This window comes from Mesocricetus auratus, unplaced genomic scaffold (genome assembly GCF_017639785.1).
Source record: "Mesocricetus auratus isolate SY011 unplaced genomic scaffold, BCM_Maur_2.0 Super-Scaffold_100006, whole genome shotgun sequence".
Taxonomy (NCBI): Eukaryota; Metazoa; Chordata; class Mammalia; order Rodentia; family Cricetidae; genus Mesocricetus; species Mesocricetus auratus.
This window is the reverse complement of record NW_024429190.1, coordinates 99,406,912-99,429,271: the sequence shown is the minus strand read 5'-3', so window position 1 is coordinate 99,429,271 and position 22,360 is coordinate 99,406,912. Positions and strand designations below refer to the sequence as shown.

Sequence of the window (22,360 nt, the reverse complement as noted above, 5' to 3'; positions counted from 1 at the left end):
ACTTTACAGCACACGCTAATTTAATTCATGACAGCTGTAGAAGCCAAAAGGCATCTAATCAGAGTCACTAAAATATTAAAACAGATAAATTGTGACTCTTAGGTTTACATGAAATACGTCATGTTCCATCATGACTTCCACATTTAGTTTGTGTGCATTATTATTGTATTGGGGTGTATGGAAAAGATTTATATTCATGGTACTCTAAATGTAGTTCGTGTCCCATAGGACACATTGCTACAATCGGAATGAGGCACTTTGCTTTGAAAGACTTACCAAGTTGTTGTGGGAGCTCATTCTTAGTGGATCCCTCCATGTGCTATGTCATTGATGAAGTTAGAGTTATCCTGTGATTATGAAATACTAGATTGTATTTATCACTTGGCATGCAATGATGTCAAACATATGGATACACAAAAGTGGAAATCGATTCAGTAGAGTTTGTTCTGTACTCTAATAATGAAATTAATCTAGTATATTAATATGATCTAGCTGCCAGCTTTTCATTTATTTATTTGAATTAAATAGTTGGTAGCTATTCCTTTTAAATGTGGTTTGGTATTGATGTCATTATTCAGATGCCTACTCTGTTAGAAGGGTGATAATTCCATGTTTTAATCTTCCCTGTGACTTAATCTCTCCTTATCATATAGCTTTGAACTATGCTACTTTTGGGGGGGTTGCCATTTTATGTGCCCAGTTTGATGTGATCCTTTAATTCCTATTAAATAATATCGTATGTTGCAACCCATTAAGAATAAATCTTGACATACTCCTTTTTTGTAAGCAGAGTGTCATGGTACCTGGTTGCCACAGATGTTCTTTGATTGTAAGGAGCGTATTATAAAAAGGCATTTTCTAAGCAAGAACCATTTCCAGCATAGTAAAATATGGAATATTTTCAGAGCCGTGGGAAGAGCAGCTCAAAGATAAATAAAGCCATCTTCCTCTGGCAATGGGATATTACAGCTGTTCAGTCTCTGCCAGACATAGCCCCCTCTCGGCAGTTGATTCCTGTCTAAGAGACCTTTTCTTTCTTTCATGCCTGTTGCCTAAGAATCACAGAACATTCAGTCAGTCTTAACTCAAGTTCCTCCAAGACTTGCCTCTACTTGGAGACATTCCTTCTGTTTTCTTTCTTTGCTGGAACACCCTCTGGCTGTCTGATGGAGACCGTGGTAGTCCTTAGTTTGTGCAGTGTACACAGTACATCTTTTCTAATTCCTACAACCACCCTGTAGCTGGACATTGCTAAAGCATTTCTGTTTAACAGGTGAAGGACTGAAAACCAAAGTATGGAAGGGGTTTTGTTGTTGGTGGTAGTGATTTTGCTTCATCTTCAGAGGCACAAGTCACACTGTGTAGCCCTGACTGGCCTGGAACTCACTATGTAGACTAGTCTGGCCTTAAACTCACAGAGATCTATCTACTTTTGCCTCCTAAGTGCTGAGATTAAAGGTATACACCACCATGCCTGGCTTAGAGAGTTGAAGAAACCACATGAAATTAGAATTTGTTAATCATTTGAGCTGCCCTCAGCCACTACTTTCTGGAAACTGTTCATTCCGTCATCTTGTCAGAAGCTGTAATTTTCCTTCCTGAAGCGCACCTCTGTGTTTATAGCACTGTCTCACCCATATTGGTAACATGGCTGAGGCTGATATGCTGCTGCCATTGTTTAACTGACCCCTGTGTGCTGTGCTGCTCTCTTCAAGTCCATCTTTTGAGGTTATGCAGTGAGCTATCTGAAACATATTCTGAAACCTTCCATGGCATCCTTCTGTTTTCAGTTCTCTTGGTTGATACTTATGAAATTGTTTATGTTGCCTCTGCCCGCCTCTCTGACGTCATTCACACTGCTTCCTATTCTTCACTTGATGATCTAAAAGTCTCCTTGTGGTTCTCTGCATGCTGTTGCTTCCCTTCTTCCGTCCTGAAGGCCCGCCTCAGGTCTGGTCTATCGTCCTTTTATCCTCTGCTAAGTGTGCTTCTGTGTGCTCACGGCACTGTCTTCCCTCTCTGCACTTCCCTTCTCCTGTTCTGTGTGAGATGTCGGTGTTTTTTCCCTGAGGCTCGACTTTTTCCAGATTGGACGGACCTCTTGGTGTTTCCTAATTGATGGCTCCAATGGAAGTATGAGCTTTGAGCCACAGTCTCTGAAACATTTCAGAATAATTGTGTAAGGCGACAGTGTCCTCGGGTTGGCAACTAGTAGTGAAGAGGGAGTCAGTAGATATAGCCCTTATGACTGTTGATACACGTTTTATGCTAAAAGTGACATCTTTCTAGAGGAAAGGCCTGGGCAGTATTTATGTCCGTTCCTCACAAAGCTCAGCTTGATGCTCTAGACAGAGTAGGTTAGCAACCTGTGTCTAGATGGAAGTGGAAGGAGCCTTTTGTCCTCTTGGACTCCTGAGCTCAGCAAACCCACTCTGGGCACATTTGCTTTCTTTAATACCCAGCATTCAGAAAAAGAGTAAATGTCGAACCTAAGCTCTTAATGTGGTTTACTTGAACATTGAAGTACTACACCAGACTCCTCATTTTCTGTCCTGTGTGGGCTATAGAGCCAACATTCTTTTTAAGAGGAAATTATTTGACCATTTTCAGACTCAAAAATAAATTAAGCCTGATACAATTGAGTTTTAAAAACTTAAGCACAAAGCTATGATTTAGTTTCTTTGGTTTATACATAACTACACATTTGACTGAGATCCTCTAATTCATCCCTGGATAAGTCTGGTGACTATTCCTTTAAAATTGGTTAGCAATTGGAATAAGATCCAAGCTGCCCAAGCAGTAGCCAGTGGCCACTATGACTAATTAAAATGAGGTAAAATTTTAAGGTCCTCATTTAGATTCAAATGCAAATGTCAAATGCTGGCTAACCACATGTGGTGGACAACTGATACAGACCACTTTTAGCACTGTCGTTTCATTAGAAAGTACTGTACTAGGCTACCCCTAAGTTTCCTTGACATTTGAATAGCTGTGACAGGACATGTTTCAGGAAACCCTTTGGAATGGACTATTAACGTAGAGCTGGTTAGGGTCCACTCACTCCGGGTAGTTAATGCCATCCTGATCTGAGGACGCTGCCCAGGCAAAAGCTGCCCATGGCTCACATCCTCCCACTCAAGACTTTTTCAGCGTTCTTATCACAGTTTGAATTTTGTTCTAGATTTTACATTACTTGAGATAATCGAGTTCCTAAGTAGAATTTGATGAATTAGAAATATTACTAATACTGTGTTTGTCTTAGTTGTTAATACAAGTTTTTCTTCTATAAGAATCTGCCACCAGAGGGTGCCCTCAAGCCTTTTGAGAATTAGGTTTCTTTCAGCTTTAATCAAAGTGAAATTCATATCATAGTTTTGTTTATTAATACTGTTATCAAGAATGATGTACTCTATGCATTATAATTCTTGATATAGAAATTTTATTGAATAAATTTGGTAAACTGTCATTGAATTCTCTTGAAAATAAATTAAAACGTTTAAAAACTGCCTTCAAAGTATTTCTTAGAGTGCAAAAAAAAAGACCCTTAAAAGTAGAAACTATGCATTTTATTATTAACATGAAAAATAATGGTTATACAGTAAATACGATATAGGGGAAACCTTCATGGTTCATGAAACTACGAAGGATTTCATGTTTAATGAATTGGGTCTTAGAAATTGTGTGACTTTTTGGGTAGGGCCATATTCTGTCTCAAGAACTGGGGTGGAGGCATTTTTTTTTTTTCTAACTAAAAATGTTCCCAGATTGGTTGTTAACTGGAATTAAGATACATAATGGTGAAGTTTGTCCTATCTACAGAAGCCTTGAATTTTAAGAAGTTTAAGCCTCTGATGGCTCATTTTCTAAATGAGAAATGGACGCCAGCAAGAAACTCATTAGAAGCAGCTATGACTAGGAGCAGTTGTGAATGGGACTTCGTGAGGTCTGGAAGGAACTCTTGGTCCCTTTATTTCTCCCTCCTCTCGTTTCTTGGCTGATGAGAATTTGGTGGTGTGAGTGGCGGTTAGTCTAACTCTTGTTACTTGCCAAGCACTTGGTGCGGCAGACCAGATGTTATGTGGCAGTGTTCTTGGTGTACTCACTCCAGATAGGGACCCAAAAGTAAAGTACCACCAATTACCAACTTGGTGAGTCAGTGAGTTTAATTGGGGTTACTTCCATGAACAGGAGTGATTCAAAGACAGATACATCACCATGGGTCCATCTTAGCATGGGTGGCCTTTCACAGAAGTTGGAAACCTGGAGCTCACTACACAACTTACAGACAGCTGAGCAGGTTGGTAAAGTGCCTCTACCACGCAAACGGGTGGTCTGTCAACTCTATGTAGCTGGGCTTATTTGAGAGCATACTCTGAGCAGTCCCTTCTGTTTATACAAGTTTAGGGAGGCCGAGTCATTCTGGTTGTTTTCAGGGACTTGCTGAAACTGTTGAGTTGTTTACTTCCTGAATTTAATGAGCTTTTCTCAAAAATGGAATGTATCATCTGGTAGGGAATAACTATACAACATTGACACTATGATTAGATTCCAAAAAGCCAGAAAAATAATTGTGGCATCAAGGCCCAAGCTCAACCATCTGAATTTCCATCCAGATAGGCCACATAAATCCATGAGATGGATGTTAGATGCCATTGGAATAGTTTCATGAAGACTTTTTGGATACAAAAGAACAGCTGCTTAAGTTTTAGGGGGAAAGCTACCTGCTATTACAAAAAGCACATGGTTAAACTGACAAGATAAAGTTAGTACTGACCTGAAGTATTCTCCACTACATAGTAGAAAGCACAGCCTGTTTGGTGAGGCTCTGAAGGCGAGTACCTCATGACATGCATGAAAAGGACACTGGATCTGCTAGAACTGCTTATCACCTGCCCTGTCTTAAGAACAGGACGGTCAGTAAGAGGAATTGCTAGCGTAGCCCAAAGGCTTCGATTCACTTTTTGTGTTTGAAAAGATTTTTAAGGATTATGGATAAAACCTTCTTGTTAGTCAGCTGAATCTTGCAGACATAATTCAAGCACAAACCTTCTTGATGCTAGGAAAGAAAATCCCCAATATTCTGTCTGCATTTTGTTTCCTCTAGGAGTATGGAATGAAACTGAGTAGCATTCATACAATTAAGAGATTCCTTGAGCTTAGTCATAAAAAGCCTCTTCTGATGAAATCTATGGAAGAACTGCCTATGTTTTTATGTCCCAGAGCAACACAGCCTTCAGAGTATAAGCTTGTCCCTAGGGTGGGCAGTGTCCAAGTGATGCTTTATTTGACCTCCTTCTGTGTTTTTGCACTGTTAAGTTGGGTCTTTCATGCCTTTTTTTATTTCTTAAAATCCGGTAAATGGTTGTGATGGGGTATGTTTTTTGAAACCCTTTTGGGAAAGCTAATATGTTATATCTGATTGGGTTGCTAATTTTCTGTAGTTATTACTGTCTTGATAATGAGGTTGCCAAGATCTCATGATCTCGCCAGAGCTCCTTTCCTTCCCTTTATATAATTCTATTGTAGTTAGGGCTTCTGTTGCTATCAGGAAAAACCCTGACCAAAACAACTTGGGGAGGAAAGGGTTTATTTGGGTTACACTTACACATCTTTGTCATCACTAAAGAAGGTCAGGGCAGGAACCTGGAGGCAGGAGCTGATGCAGAGGGGTGCTGCTCACTGGCCTGTTCCTCATGGCTTGCTCAGCCTGCTTTCTTAAAGAACCCATGATCACTAGCCCAGGGATGGCACCATTCACAGTAGGCTGGGCTCTCCCCCGTCAGCTACTAATTAAGGAAATGCCCTGGCAACAGATTCTTTTTTGGGGGGGGGAGGTTGGTTGTTTTGTTTTTATTTTTTGTTTTGTCTTTATAATTCAGCCAAAGTTCTCCCCCACTCTTCCCTATCCTCCGTCTACTTCTCCTCCTCTGTTTCTCTTCAGATATGGGTCTGATACTCTCCCATGGATATCAGCCAGCCATAGTATAGCAAGTTGCAGTGAGACTAGGCACCTCCTCTTTTAGTAAGGCAGGATGAGCAATCTAGTAGGTCCCAAAAGCAGGCAACAGAGTCAAACAGCCCTTGCCCCTCCTGTCACTGTTAAGAGTCTCACAAGAAGACCAAATTACACAGTTGCAATATATATGCTGAGGGCCTAGAGTCCCGTGCAGGCTCCCTGGTTGTCAGTTCAGTCTCTTGAACTGAGCCCAGATGATGCATGATTCTGTAGATTTTCTTGTCTAGAGCCAGATCTAATAGAGACATTTTCTTATATTTTTGGTTGTGAGCCCAGCCTTTAATGGCTAAGCTATCCCTCCAGCCCTAGAGACATTTTTTTTCTTTTCTTTTCTTTTTTCTTTTTTTTTTTTTTGGTTTTTACGAGACAGGGTTTCTCTGTATTGTTTTGAAGGCTGTCGGTCCAGCCCAGCCTCGAACTCACAGAGATCGCCTGTCTCTGCCTCTCCAGTGCTGGGATTAAAGGCGTGTGCCACCACCGCCCAGCGAGACATTTTCTTAACTGAGGTTCCCTCATTTAAGATAACCTAGCTTGTGTCGAGTTGATATAAAACTAGCCAGCACAAACTCCTCTGTCTTTGTCTAGTTTTTAGTGTTTTCTAACATGCACCATGTCTAGTAAATAACTCTCCTAAGCTACATAGCAATTCAAATGGTAGTAATGAATGTAATTGTACTAACAAAAATAAATAATTTACCAATTAAAAATAGAAAGATTCCAATGCCTGCCATGCCTCCAAACCCCAGCTAGGAAGAAAGAATAGTGTCTGAGCAGAGTGATATCTCCAGTCAGATGACTATCAAATTCATCAAAGGCCAAATGTAGATTATATGTAATATAAGTTAAAAGGCATATATTGAAACTCAGAGTGCTTCATTTATCTTTAAAGCATATCATTTCAGATGCTCTAGTGTCTTAGGATGTGTATCAGGGTTTCCCAGAGTTGAGTCTTGGTACTTTGACAAGTCATAGGAAGGAGAAGGGAAGGCAAGAGTCAGGCTGGCTCAGTAGACAGCATTTGCTTGTCTCTGCTGCAGACCCCTGAGGTCACTGCGCCCTAACACCCTCTGTTCTCTGCCATTGCTTTCATTTTATCTCTCTTTGGATGCTGTGAACTAAAGAATTTGAACAGTCTCATTTAGAGCTACAGACTAGTTAGCTGCTAATTTGTAAAGCATGCCTTCTTAAATATGAAAATATTAGACTGGGCATTTCCTGCAAACCAGCTGTGCTGTGTTAAAGTTTGGGGAATGTGTTATTGAATCATAATCGTGATGGGTGACACACACGAGAGCTCACCCTGTAGCTGGCCTGTCAGACTTTCATGAGCCTTCAGAAATTAAGGGGAGTGAGTGAGTTTGTTTTCTTGTAAGCTGTCACATTCCACTCTTCAAAGTGTCAGCCTGAGCTGTACACAGATAAATGTTGGAAACATTCACCCTCTTTAGCTGATTTTTTTACTCTTACATAATTTAATGGTACAATTTGTCTTTTTCCTCTAATGTTTAATTTTTCTGTACTCTGAAAACATGCCTAAAGAATAAGTTGACATGAAAGATCTTACTCCTTTTAATTTTTGAAATAGGAGCTTGGCTCCTTAAGGGACTTGTGATATGCTAGTGGAATTTCCAGTAGGCTTAAGATAAATTATAGAAAACTGAGCCCTATACAGTTCACTCACCTCTTAAGAGCCTGCCGGAGTTATTTTGCTAAGCAGTAGAGATTCTGGAGGGCAATGGAAAGGAAGATGAGCTTTGTAAAATAAACTAGCTAAGTGAGATAGATGGTTGTTAAAGTGTTTTTATTAACACTGTTATATATGAACATGCTGTCCAGACATGGTGAATCAGTGATTAATCTTGTCTTAAAGGAACTTCTAGTACGTACTATAAAGCATGGCCATGAATTACAGTGTATTTTAGCACAGAAAAATTGCAAGAGAAAACTAGAAAGGAAAAATGGATGGACTTTGAAACAAAATAGTACTTGAACAAGATTGCAAGAAAATGACATAAGTTTAGGAGTTAAGGAAAGAATTTGCAGTTGTAGAACAAATTCAGTGTGTGGCGTATAAATAAGTGCTGTAGAACACTGAAGGGCTGAGCTGCAAAATGCACGGTAGGGTGTGTATGTGTCTGTATGGGTATCATTATGATATGCTAAATAAGACCAGATAAGCATATAGGTCAAGGTGGGCTAAATATCCTAATATTTAGGTAAGCAATTAAAGCTTAGGTATTTAATGTTAATATTTAATATTATATAGATACTTAAATCTCTTAGTTCATGGAGTTTGTACTGTATTGAAAAGGTGATGAAAGCTTTCAGGCAGAGGAGGGACATACTAGGTAGGATGTACTTGGGCAGAAACTAAAGGGTATGGAGCAGCAGGACAGCAGTGAGGTCATGTAGTTTCACTGGTGAGAGTAGCTTAGTGGTTACGAGGGGTAATGAATACAGGAGTTCCTGCTGGACAAGTCAGTAGGATTTTTGTTTTGTTTTGAAGAGGAAAGGCTTCAGAACAGTTCTGAATTACTGGCCCATTACCTAATATGTTTTGCATTTGTGCATGGAGCTATAGATCCATCAAACACTATTATATTAAAACCTTCATAACTGGTTATTAAGCAGTCATAGGATTGGCAGTGATATAGAAAAGGAAAGGAAGAATTTAGTATTTTCCTGTTTGAGAGAATATATGTGCATCTGGCCTTATAACTAGTTTTCCAGTTTCTTAGCCAGCACTCCATTCTCTGAAGTGTTCTTTATTGTGATCTGGGAGAAAACCCCAGACCTCCAGTCCTAATGTCTGCCACTCGGGTTTTGCATATAAGACAACTGCTTTGTCTTTGAGCTTGAACTCCTGAGTGTTGTTGTCCTTTACCTTGAGGGCTCTTCCAGGACAGACTTTGCTTTTATTACCAGCTGCGTGCTGGCTTCTGTTTGGCTTGGGATCTCTGTGTGTGTGCATCTGTGTGTACATGGGGCTGGAGGTCAAACTCAGGTGCCGTTCTCCAGAAGCAATCCACCGTAGTTGCTTTGTTTTGTTGTTTTGATCTGTTTTGTTGAGACAGGGTCTCTGACCGGGACCTGGGGCTTGCTAGCTAGACTTGTCTGGCTGGCTAGCAAACCCCAGGGATCCACCTGTCTTTCTGCCTCTCCCACGCTGCTTTTGCTGCCTTTTTTTTTTTTTTAAACTTAGTTGCTAGGCTTACAACTCAGTTCCTTATGAATACAGCATACACTTTATTGAAACTCCCAAGCTCCGCTAACTTTGTTTTACTGTATGTACTGTTACTGGGGAACAAATCAATGGCCTTGTATTTGCTAAGGAAGGACTGAACTATTGAGCTTTTTCAAATGCTGAGTATTAGTGTGCTTGGTAGTGGGGATGTGGGATGTTCACAACACAATCCTTACATGTTCAATGTTTTATCCATTTGAGGACAGAGGAGAAAAACTAGTAAAAATGGTTATAAACTGTAATAACTGCTCTTATGGGTGTGTGTGTTCAGCTATGCAGCCATGGAAGGAAGACCCATTAAACAAGTAGGAGAAAACATCACACAGAGATGAGAATGACTTCCCAAAATTTAACTAGTGGCAGTATAAAATGTTAAACAAGGTAGGGGGGGTTCTGTAATGTTTCACCATAAGCATGCCTGTTATTTGTTGAGAACCTTGTAATTCTGAAAGAATTATATTTATTTTATGGACAGACAAATGTAATGATGTAACTTAAAATATATTTAAAAGTATATTCTTGGATGAACAGAAGAATGGATAATGTGACAGAAGAAAATGTAATAAAAGATTAATATAGAAACTAAACATGTGTTAGAGTGTTCTGTATATAGTTGTTTTAATTTTTCTATTTAAAAAGATGCAGTTTGAAGGGTTTTTTGTTGTTTTTGATAGACAAATGAAATTCTCTACTGTCCTAAATTAACTCATAAGAAAGGGAAAGGAATCAGATAAAATTAGAAATGAATAATATTTTATGAAGAAAAGACCCTTGTTTAGCCCACAATTTGGGAGATTCAAGGGCCTCTAAGCTCTATCATGAAAATGGAATTATGGAAAAGAGATATCACATGGTGAGACAAGAAGCCAGAGGTGAAGAAAGTGCTTATCTATAACAACCCTCTTCTGAAAGTTAGCTAAGGACTACGTTAATGCCTCCCAAGAACAGTGCTCACAGGGACCGTCTAATAGGATCAGTTGCTTATGACCTCCCATCAGTTCCGCAAGGAGGCCAGTCTCTCAGCACACAAGCCCTTGGAAGATACAGTCAAACCATAACAGCTTAAAGCACCTAAAGCCGGAAAGCAAAATGTTCCTTGATGCTGTGTTTAGATCACGTAAAGGCACTTAGTAAGAGTCACGAGAAAGGGTGAACCTGTAGCAGCAGCCTTACTGAATCTCTGAGGCTTTTGCTTTTTAATGAAATGTCAACATGAAAGAGCACAAGCTGACCAGGCAGTGGACACACGCCTTTAATTCCCAGGCACTCGGGAGGCAGAGGCAGGAGGATCTCTATGAGTTTGAGACCGGCCTAGGCCACAGAGCTAGTCCCAGGACAGCCAGAGATACACAGAGAAACCCTGTCTCAAAAATCAAAAACAAAAACGAAACAAATGAAAAACAGCCCACAAACTTTGAGTCTGTTTGCATGACATAAAATTATGGAAATGAAAAATCCATTAGTAGTTGCTAGTGTTAGGGTCGGTGAGAATAAGGGTTTAACTGTAAATGGATAGTAGGAGTTCTGTTTTGTAATGAACAGTTCTGTGTCTTGATTAGTGTTGGTTACACAGGTATATTCACGTGATCAAATGGCATATAATGCCACTTGCACACTTCAACACTATTAATATAATATGCTGGTTTTAATAGTGTGGTGTAGGGTGTATAAAATGTGACTATTGAGAGAAAATGCTTGAAAGGTATTGATGTGGGATGTCCTTCTGTAGGCTGCAAATAGGTGTTGCTCTTATTAGTTGATGAATAAAGCCGTTTTGGCCAATGACCAGGCAGAATATAGCTAGACAGGAAATCCAAACAGAGTTACAGAGTAAAAGAAGGCCATGTAGCCTCCTGGGAAGCAAGATGTGAGGTAACAGGCTACGAACCTAGTGGTGAAATAATAGAATAATAGAAATGGGTTAATTTAATTGTGAGAGTTAGATAGTAATGTGTCTGAGCCATTGGCCAAACAATTACAATTAATATTAAGCCTCAGAATGATTATGTAATAAGAACTGAGAGGACCAGTGGGCAGGAGAGAAGCCAGTCCAGTAGAACAGAAAACTTCCAACTACAAGATATAATGAACTTTGTCATGCTATTTTTGTGACACCCTACCAATATTTAGTGCTTCTAAAATAAAAAGGGTTTGCAAAGCATAAAGAAGTTACAAGCTGGAAGAGTCCGAGTGTTGTAAACAAATACATTAATATGCTCTTAAAGTTTCAGATGGAGGAAAGCAGTTGTCTTTACTTCGTAGCTATGAAGCAATGAATGTCCTCTATGGATACATACCTTTAAATTTTAGTTGTTGTGCGTGTGTGTGCACACGCGTGCACACACACATACACACACATGCATGCACACACACTTTTTTATTATTTTAATTTTAAATAGCTTGTTTTACATGTCAATCCCAGTTCCCTCTCCCTCCCCTCCTCCCACACCCCTCCACCATCCCCCCCCCCAGCCTCCCACCCTATTGCCAATTCCTTCCACATAGGGGATATCTAGAGTCTATAATTCCACTCAGGGTAGAGTCCAGGCACTCCCCTAAGAGTCCAGACTGAGAGAGCATCCCTCTTTGTGTTATGGACACACGATGTCTGTTTGTATGCCAGGGATAAACATTGATCCACTGCTCAGGGCCCCGTAAGTTGCCCAGGCCTCCTCACTGACACTCACATTTGGGGGGTCCAGATCAGTCCCATGCTGGCCTCCCAGCTGTCGTTCTGGGGTCCATAAGCTCTCCCCTGTTCAGGTCAGCTGTCTCTGCTGGTTTTTCCAGCCCATTCTTTGCCAATTTGCTCATCGCTTCTCTCTCTGTGTCACTGGGTTCCATGGGTTCAGTTCAGTGTTTAACTGTGGGTGTTTGCCTCTGCTTCCATCAGTCACTGGATGAGGGCTCCCGGATGGTTATAGACATCAAGTTCATTATCAGGAATGGGCATTCGAGGTGGTCTCTCCACTATTGCTTAGCTTGCCAATTGGTGTCATCCCTTTAGATCACTAGAGGTCACACTGGTGCCTGATCTGTCTTCTAATCTATGATTCCCTCTTCCCCCTATTCTACCCCCCCCCACTCAACCTTCCTGTTCCCCCATGACCTACTCTCTTCCTCTTCTCCCCCTCTCTTCTTCCCAGCTCCCACTCCCCCCCCCTCGCTGTGTTCCCCATCTGTTCAGAAGATCCCGCCTCATTCCTCTTCTCTTGGGTACCATGCATATCTTTTAGGTTCTTTCCTGTTTCTCAGACTCTCTGTCAGTGGAAGTGTAGACTGGCACTATCCTGATCCATGTCTAAAATCCATATATGCGTGAATACATACCATGTTTGTCTTTTTGTGACTGGGCTACCTCATTCAGGATGGTTTCTTCCAGTGCTATCCATTTACCTGCAAATTTCAAGATTCCATTGTTTTTTTCTGCTGAGTAATACTCCATTGTGTAGATGTACCACATTTTCTCTATCCACTGTTCAGTTGAGGGGCATCTAGATTGCTTCCAGGTTCTGGCTATTACAAATAATGCTGCTATGAACATAGTAGAGCAGATGCCCTTGTTGTATGAATTTGCCTCCTTTGGATATATGCCTAAGAGTGGAATTGCTGGGTCTTGTGGTTGACTGATTCCCATTTTCCTGAGGAATCTCCATACTGATTTCCAAAGAGGCTGTATGAGTCGGCACTCCCACCAGCAGTGGAGGAGTGTTCCCCTCTCTCCACATCCTCTTTTATTTTTAGCGGACTGAAAGAGACTAATTGTAAGGATATAGCCACTTAACTGTTGTGAATTGGACAGGGTTTCACTCTGTGGCCCAGGCTGTCCTAAAATTTGTCATGGTGGTCCTTCTGCATCAAGCTCTGGAGTGCTGGGATTACAGGTGGTCAGTTACTGTGTGTAGCCTTTTTAGTGTATCAATATCGTTTTCTGTAGGGGCTGAGGACTTGGCTATGGTTCAGACTCCCCCATCACCACCTTAATATTGCCTCTTCATCTTCTTGTGGTAGTTGTCAAATTCATTTTAACTTCATCAGTCGTGCTTTTTGCAATGGGTGTTAATACACAGTACTTAGAATTTTTTCAACTTGTTGTTTCCCTCAGAATTAATAATCATCTTGTGTTTACTTGCTGTAGAGTTAAAAACTAGAGGAACATGGACCATAAGCATCATCTTCGTGTGCTTTCATGTGTGATACAGGAAATGTGGCTCTTACTTTCCCAGTGTGCCCAACAAGGGAGAATTAAAGATCATATGGAACCTTATTGTTTCTTAGCCAGCAGATTTGTTTGGGCACATGCAGTATGCTTCAGAATAATCGTGTACGGTGATTTCTTGATATTAGTGACTTATTCTTAGTCAGCGGATTTGTTTGGGCACATGCAGTATGCTTCAGAATAATCGTGTGGCTGTTATGGTGATTTCTTGATAGTAGTGACTGTTGAAATTAAATGGGTGCTGTAGGGCTTCTAAGAGCTAGTCCTTTGTTGTTCACTTTTCAGCTGATATAACCAAGGGTGGAGTGTCCTGTTTTATTTACAAGTGTCCCATTAAGCATTGTGTTTATTAGTTTGTGTGTTTATGTGTGCACACGTGCATGTGTGCATATGGGGATCAAAGGACATCTTGTAGGAGTCAGTTGTCTCCTACCATATAGGGCCTGGGGATCGAACTCGGTCGTTAGTACCTTTCCCTGATGAGCCAGCTTGCTGGTTTTACAGATGTTACGTTTATTGGTGAATGATGTTGATGTGAGAGAGACTTGGTTTGCAGATACTTTATTTTTAGAAAAAAATTAGGTGAAGGATATGAATTTGTAAGTTTACTGGTGAACCTGTTGGTTTATTTCTACATGTGTTTGTTGGCGATAACACTGCATCTTACAGTGGGGATTCAAAACTAGCACGTGGTTGCTATTAGCTACTCTTACTCACACAATATGTCCCGTTGGTTTTCAGGTGCTTGAAGAAGCAGAGGCTCAGCATCTGTATCAGTCCATTTTACCTGACATGGTGAAGATTGCGCTCTGTCTGCCGAACGTTTGCACCCAGGTTAGTAAATGGAACTTCCTGGTGCTTTCCTTGGGCTCAAATGGCTAAGGTGGGAACAGGACTCTGCTGGAGAGCACGACACGTCTGCTGTGTCATGGAGAGGACACTGCGAGGAGCACTACGGATGCGGCGTTCAACTGTTGTTGGATTTGTGTGCTCAGACTCCTGCTCCTCCATTTGTTTCAACAATGGCTTCTGAAGCTCATCATTTTAAAATAAACTAGTGAGTCTGGTGCATTATTTCATGATTATTTAATACTACCTACATTTCCCTTACCTTCCTGCAAAGTGATATACATTACTATAGTAGTTGAATTCATGGTATTTTCTTTGAAAACTAAAAAGAAAAAATACTGTACTGCATGATTTTGGAATACATTAATTACATGTTGCTCCTAACAGATAACCTCAAAATCTAATGACTTAAAACAGGAGACGGTGCCAGCTTAGTTTCTGTTGCTCATGAATTTGAGAGCCGCTTGCCGCCTTGGGTTGTGGCTCAGGGTCTCGTGTGGTTGCAGTCAGGGTGTCAGCGAGGACTGTGGCCATCTAAGGCTCCACTGCAGTTCGCTTACATCGGTACAGGACCGCACGTGGGCCTGTCCATATGCTGATTGTGTCTGAGGACTTGGTTTCTGCCTTGCTTAGTGCAGAGGAGAAAACAGGGAAGCCGTCGTGCCTTTTAGGGCCAATCACATTCATTGTCACTTTCACTCCCTCTCTCCCTATTGGCTCAGTCTAGGCCATACCCAAAGGGAAGGAAATGAGATTCTTCCAGTTGTTTTGTTTTAATGTAACTTTTACTATCCTTTTGAGAATTCTGTAACTTGAACAGTGTCCTTTGATCATACTCACCCTCACTCTCGCACAGCCTCCTTTCAGCTGCCCTCCTGACATCATTTACTCTTTAATTCTACTGCGTTGAATTAGTGCTGCCTGTGTGCGCATGGATGAGGGGCGTGCACCGGAGACCCCACTTCTCAAAGGAGGAGTATTAAGGAGCTTGTGAACTTTTAAACTCTGCAGGAGCCTGCTCTTTTGCTCTTCATACTTGTCTTCACGGTTTTTGGGGAGGTTTTTGTTTTGTTTTGTTTTTTTCATACAGTTGCCTGAATTTGTCGTTGTCTTCAATTTCTAAGGCTAGCTCCCCTGTACATTGATGCCAGCCAGGGTTCTGCTAACACTTGCTCCACAGGGGCCCTTTTAGGCTGAACCATTTCCAGATGGATGGGATGATACCACTCATTGCACACCCAAAGCTATAATAACCACAGTCTTTGGGGACAGCCTCACATATCCTAAACTTGTCCAGATGTCTACTTGGGGCCATGTTCTCTTGAGTCAAGAACCAGTGAATGTTCTTCAGTATGCCATGCTCAGTAGCATTGGCGTTTTACTATGGTGTTTCCAGGGCTGCCTAAGGTTTCACCTCGGCGATGCATGTATCTGGAATAAAGTTTGTTACTAGACGACGTACTTTAAACAGCTCCTATTATTTGTCTTGGACCCTGCTTGCTCGTGCTCTGTGTGTGTCTCCTCTTCCCTTACTCTCCTTCCTTGTGATGCTCTCCCTACTTCCCAGCTTTCTTGCTCCTTCTGCTGCAAAGCCTTCGTGCTTTCCCAGGGAACCTGAATCAACTTGTAGCTGAACTCAGCTCACAGTTCCCAAGTTGTTTTTGACTCATGGCTTTGCCTGCTTTCTTCCACTAGACGATACTCTCCTGGAAGGGAGATCCTCTTGTGTCTCTGGGTTTCGTGTGAAGCATTCAGTTAAATGCTCTTAATTCATTGTTTGGTTCATAAAGAGAGTGCCTACTCTTTAGACATGGGTGGTACTCTCCTTTGCTGCATTGTTACATGATGTAGGCTATTTTATTTCATGGAGTATTTATTATTCAATATAATTTAAATTAGTAGGCTATAGTAAGTTGCTAAGTAATGTCTGTCTAGCTTTTTATCTTGACTTAGAATACCTTCATTCTTTCATTAGTACTCTGATGTGGAGGAACTCCTAATTCCATGCTCTTTACAGAAAAGTCATTTTCTGTTGTAAGAAATTAAAATTTCAGTTTGAGGTAGAAATATGTTTTTGATGAGTTAAATTGCATATGCTGGTATTTAGTGATTTTCCACATTAACACACTATAGGCCAAACCTAAAAGATAAATCTTAGATTTCCCCCCCCCCCAAAAAAAAGAAAGAAAGAAAGAAAGAAAGAAAGAAAGAAAGAAAGAAAGAAAGAAAGAAAGAAAATCAAATTGTGGAACTTTTGAAATACCTTGCTTGGGTAGTATTAGCCTCTTTTTCTAGCTGAGCACTCTTGTGAGCTTTTATGCATTTCTCCTCACTAAGAGAACAGAAATTACTTATTCTTTTTTTAAATTCTATTTGTCTACTAAGCCTAAAACATTTGCTAATTTTTGAAATATTTTTTCTGGGTAACTTGATAAATTAGAGTTAAAACCAATCAAGAGTGTGCTATACACCATCTTATACTCTGTTGCCTTGCCTAACCTCAAAACTAGCTTACAAATAAATGTTTTGGAGAGAAAATAGAGATCAATGTGAATTTTCTGGCTCCTCTGCCTTGTACAACCTGGTGTATAAAAATGTTTCTTTTCCCCTGTTGCTACCTTTAATTGTTTTAGAAGAAGTAGTTAAATTGTAAGTTTAACTATTTCTTCTTGCCATCAAAGTGTCGTTCTCACTCTGGTGTGTGTTTTGTGCTAACTCAGAAAATGCAGTCCTGCTGTCTCAACCACCGTACCTTGGTGTGTTTCGGGTGGCACTGCTTGGCCAGGATGGTTACGTAAGGCATCTGGCTTGAGATTTGTGTGGACGCCAGCACTCTTCTGGGTGCTGCTGCAAAGGGGAAGGAAAGTGCTCTCAAACTTGAAGGGACTGTTAAAAACTCAACAACTCATGGGGAAACAGTTGCTTTGTTTCAGCACGTGTCTGGAGGAGCACAGTTTAAGCATAAGGAAACCCATGGAACGCAATGCTCAGGTCCTGGGTGTTGTACTTACAGGTTAGGGTTGCCACAAAAAGACATTTTAGATTCAAAAGACTGAAGGAAGATGTCCTGCATCTTCCTTGACTTGGGGTGTTTTAGTATAAAGAAGATGCCTTGATTTTTGCAAGTTACAAATGGTTCTGTGTGACAGTTTTCACATGTTCTGTTAAATATTTTAGTAAAATTAGATTTGGTTCTCATAAGGAAATTACCCTAAAGGAGGGAAATGACTTAATTATTCAGTCATATTAATTATTTGATTTGGTACTAAGAAAAAGTACTTCATCCCACCATTTTTAATGTAAGACTATAACTTACATACAATAATAGTTAAACTTAGGATTGTACTTCGATTCCATCTTGTTGTAGTTTTCATTACAAGAGTAATATGTTAATGTTTGTCTGCTGAGGCAGTCTTGGTTTTCCCTAGTAACTAATATTTGTGTTCTCTTCGTATCATTCATTATTGATTAGAAATCTGCATCCTGTCGAATGAGCACATTTTCCAATCACCTCTGATAATCAGCCCTTGACTTTAACAGCGTTGCTGATTTAAGGACTCAAGAGTGGCCTGAAATTATTCCTGTCTTAATTTAGAAAATGCAATTTGGTCCCTCTGTCTTGAAAATTGCTAAACTAATTATTGCTTTTCTCATCTGTATTTTTGTTTCCTCCATCAGCCAATACCACTTCTGAAACAGAAGATGAATCATTCTATCACAATGTCGCAGGAACAGATCGCCAGTCTTTTAGCTAATGCTTTCTTCTGCACATTCCCCCGACGGAATGCCAAGATGAAATCGGAGTATTCTAGTTACCCAGACATTAACTTCAACCGGTAGGTTTTCAGAGAGTACCTTGGGAAGGGTGGGTGAAACAAATGCTTATCATGGAGTTAATAAACATTTTATTCGGGTGATGTTTTGACCATTTTTCAGGCATGATAATTAAAGTTCACATAGGTAAAAGGTTGAACAGAATCCTGCAGCCAGTAAATCACAACCAGGCTTCGTCTCAATTACTGCGGTGCCTGTGTTCTCTCCGTGCTCCTAGACTGTCCTCTTCTGAGTGCTCCTAGACTGTCCTCTTCTGAGTGCTCCTAGACTGTCCTCTTCTGAGTGCTCCTAGACTGTCCTCTTCTGAGTGCTCCTAGACTGTCCTCTTCTGAGTGCTTGTACTCCATCTGTTGCTCAGTTGCTCAGTTTGATTACTCACAGGGACATTTGTTGCATATTACATCCTATGATGAAGCAATTTTAAAAATGGGAATAAAAGCCCTCGTTTTTGTAAAGATCTTATCTAAAGATATAAAGTCACTGGGCATGGTGGCACATGCCTTTTAATCTAGCACTTGAGAGGGCTCAGAGGCAAGTGAACTCTGTTAGTTCAATGCCAACCTGGTATACATAGCGAGCTCCAGGCTAGCCAGAGCTACACAGTAAAAGAGCTACACAGTAAAACTATCTCAAAGAAAGGAATAAAAAGTCTTGTAGAATGGAGAGATATATATAGTGTTTGTGTCCATGTGGGAGGGGTGGAACGCATGAAGTGACTTTTTTCCTTTTTTAATAGACATGATTAATTTATCAGTGTAATTTTTAAGGAAAGCAAAGAAGTATTCAAATTATCAGATTTATACATTATGATTAATTAATTAATACATCATAAACATTTAGACTTCAGCTACTTTTCAAATGAGTATTCTATCATCTGTCCAAATGAAAACATTCTAAGAAGCTTTACTGAGAAATAAATGCCACTTATTCTCACTCTTCAGCTCTTGCTTCTTTTCTTGAGCATATCTTTATGAAATTTGACTAGAAAATGAATTTCTTCCCTAGTAAAGGACAGACCTTCAGAAAGCACTTCTCTGTGCCTCCTTCGCACTAGGATGAGTGTGACGTCTGTAAAGAGAAGCCTTTTTCTTGTGAGAAGCCTTCTCACCAGCCTGGTTCTAGAGCCGCATCAGCCCCTAATAAACACACAGGAGGCTATATTAATTATGAAGCTGTTGGCCTTGCTTGTTTCTTACTGGCTATCTCTGACTTAAGTAATTACCCCATAATTGTTAATCTAAGTATGTCTCTTACCAGAGAATAGTTCCGGGCTTCCTACCCCATGGCGTTACATCTCGAACTCTCTTGTGTTTCTCCTTCCCAGAGTCCTTCTGGACTCCTAGTCCCTCCTATCTAGATTCCCTATTGGCCAGACAGTGCTTTATTGACACATGCACAGGACTTCCCCAACAGACGTCCACCTGTGCCATCTGTAGTTGCGTGTGCTTTGCTTCTGAGGCAGTGCACCCGCTGGATAACAGTGCAGCAGCTGGATAACATTGCACCAGCTGGATAACAGCAGTGCACCAGCTGGATAACAACAGTGCAGCAGCTGGATAACAGCAGTGCACCAGCTGGATAACAACAGTGCACCAGCTGGATAACAGTGCACCAGCTGGATAACAGTGCACCAGCTGGATAACAGTGCACCAGCTGGATAACAGTGCACCAGCTGGATAACAACAGTGCACCAGCTGGATAACAACAGTGCACCAGCTGGATAACAGTGCACCAGCTGGATAACAACAGTGCACCAGCTGGATAACAACAGTGCACCAGCTGGATAACAACAGTGCACCAGCTGGATAACAACAGTGCACCAGCTGGATAACAGTGCACCAGCTGGATAACAACATTGCACCAGATGGATAACAGCAGTGCACCAGCTGGATAACAGTGCAGCAGCTGGATAACAACAGTGCACCAGATGGATAACAACAGTGCACCAGCTGGATAACAGTGCACCAGATGGATAACAGTGCACCAGCTGGATAACAACATTGCACCAGATGGATAACAGCAGTGCACCAGCTGGATAACAACAGTGCACCAGCTGGATAACAACAGTGCACCAGCTGGATAACAACAGTGCACCAGCTGGATAACAGTGCACCAGCTGGATAACAACAGTGCACCAGCTGGATAACAGTGCACCAGCTGGATAACAACAGTGCACCAGCTGGATAACAACAGTGCAGCAGCTGGATAACAGTGCACCAGCTGGATAACAACAGTGCACCAGCTGGATAACAGTGCACCAGCTGGATAACAGTGCAGCAGCTGGATAACAACAGTGCAGCAGCTGGATAACAACAGCCTTAACATAAGCACAAGAGCCACAGCGCAGTCGCTCCTTATCTTCCAGGTAGACTGTTACAGTGGAACCTTTCGTTCACCTTTGGTTTCTTTATACTTTTAGACTTGAACAAAAGTTGCAGAAATAGAACCTAAGAGCTCCTGTGTACAACTCATGTAGTTTTGCTTTTTAACATCCTTTGTGCCATAGTGAAAAATAATCATAACTAGGCAGTTAATACTGGTTTAACACTTAACTGACCTACGGCCTTACAAATTCTTATAGTTTTTCTGTTACCCTTTTTTCTAATGCGGCTCATTCCTAGTATTACATTACATGTGTCTGCTTAGATTTCTCCAACCTGTTCTTAGAATTTTTCCTTCCTTTTATGTATGACTTTGACCTCCTTGAAGACTATCAGTTAGTTATCTTGTAAAATGTTTTCCATGTGAACGTGGCTAATGTCATTTCACAATAGAATGAGGTCGTGTTATTTTGGTTGGTTGGTTTTTATTTTTTTGAGACAAGGTCTGACTCTAGAGCAGGCAGGCTGACCTCAGATTCCCAGTGGTTCTCCTCCCTCGGCCTCCCTGGTGCTAGGTCGTATGCGTGAGCCATGACACAGGGCAGGCCATGGCTTTGGACAGAGGTATCACAGAATTGGTCTGATGGCCTTCTCAGCCCAGCCTTTATATTAATGGACTTTTAATTCATCAGCTAGCCAAAGTAACTTCTCCTGGCTTCAACCACTGAAAAAGAACTTACCTTCTGTGTTTTCCTAGGAAACATAAAATACTGCAAATGATCTCACATTTTTCCACACTAGTTTTAGCATCTGTTGATTGATTTTTTCCTGTATTTATTTTGATAGTGTTTGACTATTGTAATTTTTTCTATTCTATTTTCTGTTTATTAACTGAAATTTTATTGTAAGGAAGAGCTATCCTATCCTTAACTCCTATTTTTTTAATATCCCAATGGATGATCTTTATTGTACATCATAAAATTTAGTGCAATTATCCTTCTTTTTCTATTTATGTTTTTTTTGAACATCAGGGCTATTTAAAAATAAACTCTTGGACACTTTTGGCAAATTCCTATCATCTTTCTGAGCATAGCCTTCCCTTTGGAGTCATAAAATGTTCTAGGCTTATATTATCCATTCCCCAGCCCTGGAACCAACCATTATCTGAAGGTCCTTGATTCCTTTCATTTAGAGACTGAGATCTGGTTGGGGGTTTGCTCATTGTTTTTAGTTCAACTTATTTTACATGGGCAGCATTTCTGACAGCTCGACATGACAGTACAGAAATGAATTCATAATTCTCTCCAGTGCCGTAGTGTTAATTCCAAAGGCCTGTGTTAAGTCTTTTGCATTTACAAAATGCTTCTCTCCCTGGAGATGAGAAAAATTCTAGAAAAAAAAGCTGATTAGTAGCTGATAGAATTTTTTAATTAAAAGTCAAAATTAAGACATTTCAATACATTTCTAGGATTTTTAAAGCAAATGAAAAATATGAAATTATTTAAATATAAGAACACTCAGCCAGATGGTAGTGGTAGCCCGCACCTTTAATCCCAGCACTGGGAGGCAGAGGCAGGTGGATATCTGTGAGTTCATGGCCAACCTGGTCTACAGGGCTACACAGAAAACCTGTCTCTAAAAACAAAAACAAAAAGAATACTCTGAGGCTACCATAATTCTCAAGTTATATAAAGGGTTCACAAGCATTAAAACACGAATAGAAATATCTTATACAGTCTGTACCATCAGCACTAAAGGGGAGCAGTAACAACCAAAAAAATGATAGTATCAATGTAAGAGAATTTCCTTAAAGCCCTACTGTTGGCAAGCAGGATGGTATCCATGTTACAGCACATAACCTTTTAGTTGCATAAATG

At 40.6% G+C, this 22,360-nt stretch overlaps 1 protein-coding gene across 1 annotated transcript in view; it reads left to right on the top strand.

Annotated features, from left to right (window-relative positions):
* Window positions 1–22,360, top strand: part of Parg (poly(ADP-ribose) glycohydrolase) — a 99,974-nt gene that overhangs the window by 30,568 nt on the left and 47,046 nt on the right. Inside the window, exons 8-9 of the mRNA XM_005077659.4 lie at window positions 14,221–14,313; window positions 18,007–18,164. Of these exons, the coding sequence (XP_005077716.1) occupies window positions 14,221–14,313; window positions 18,007–18,164 (251 nt within the window). The remainder of the gene's footprint in view (window positions 1–14,220; window positions 14,314–18,006; window positions 18,165–22,360) is intronic.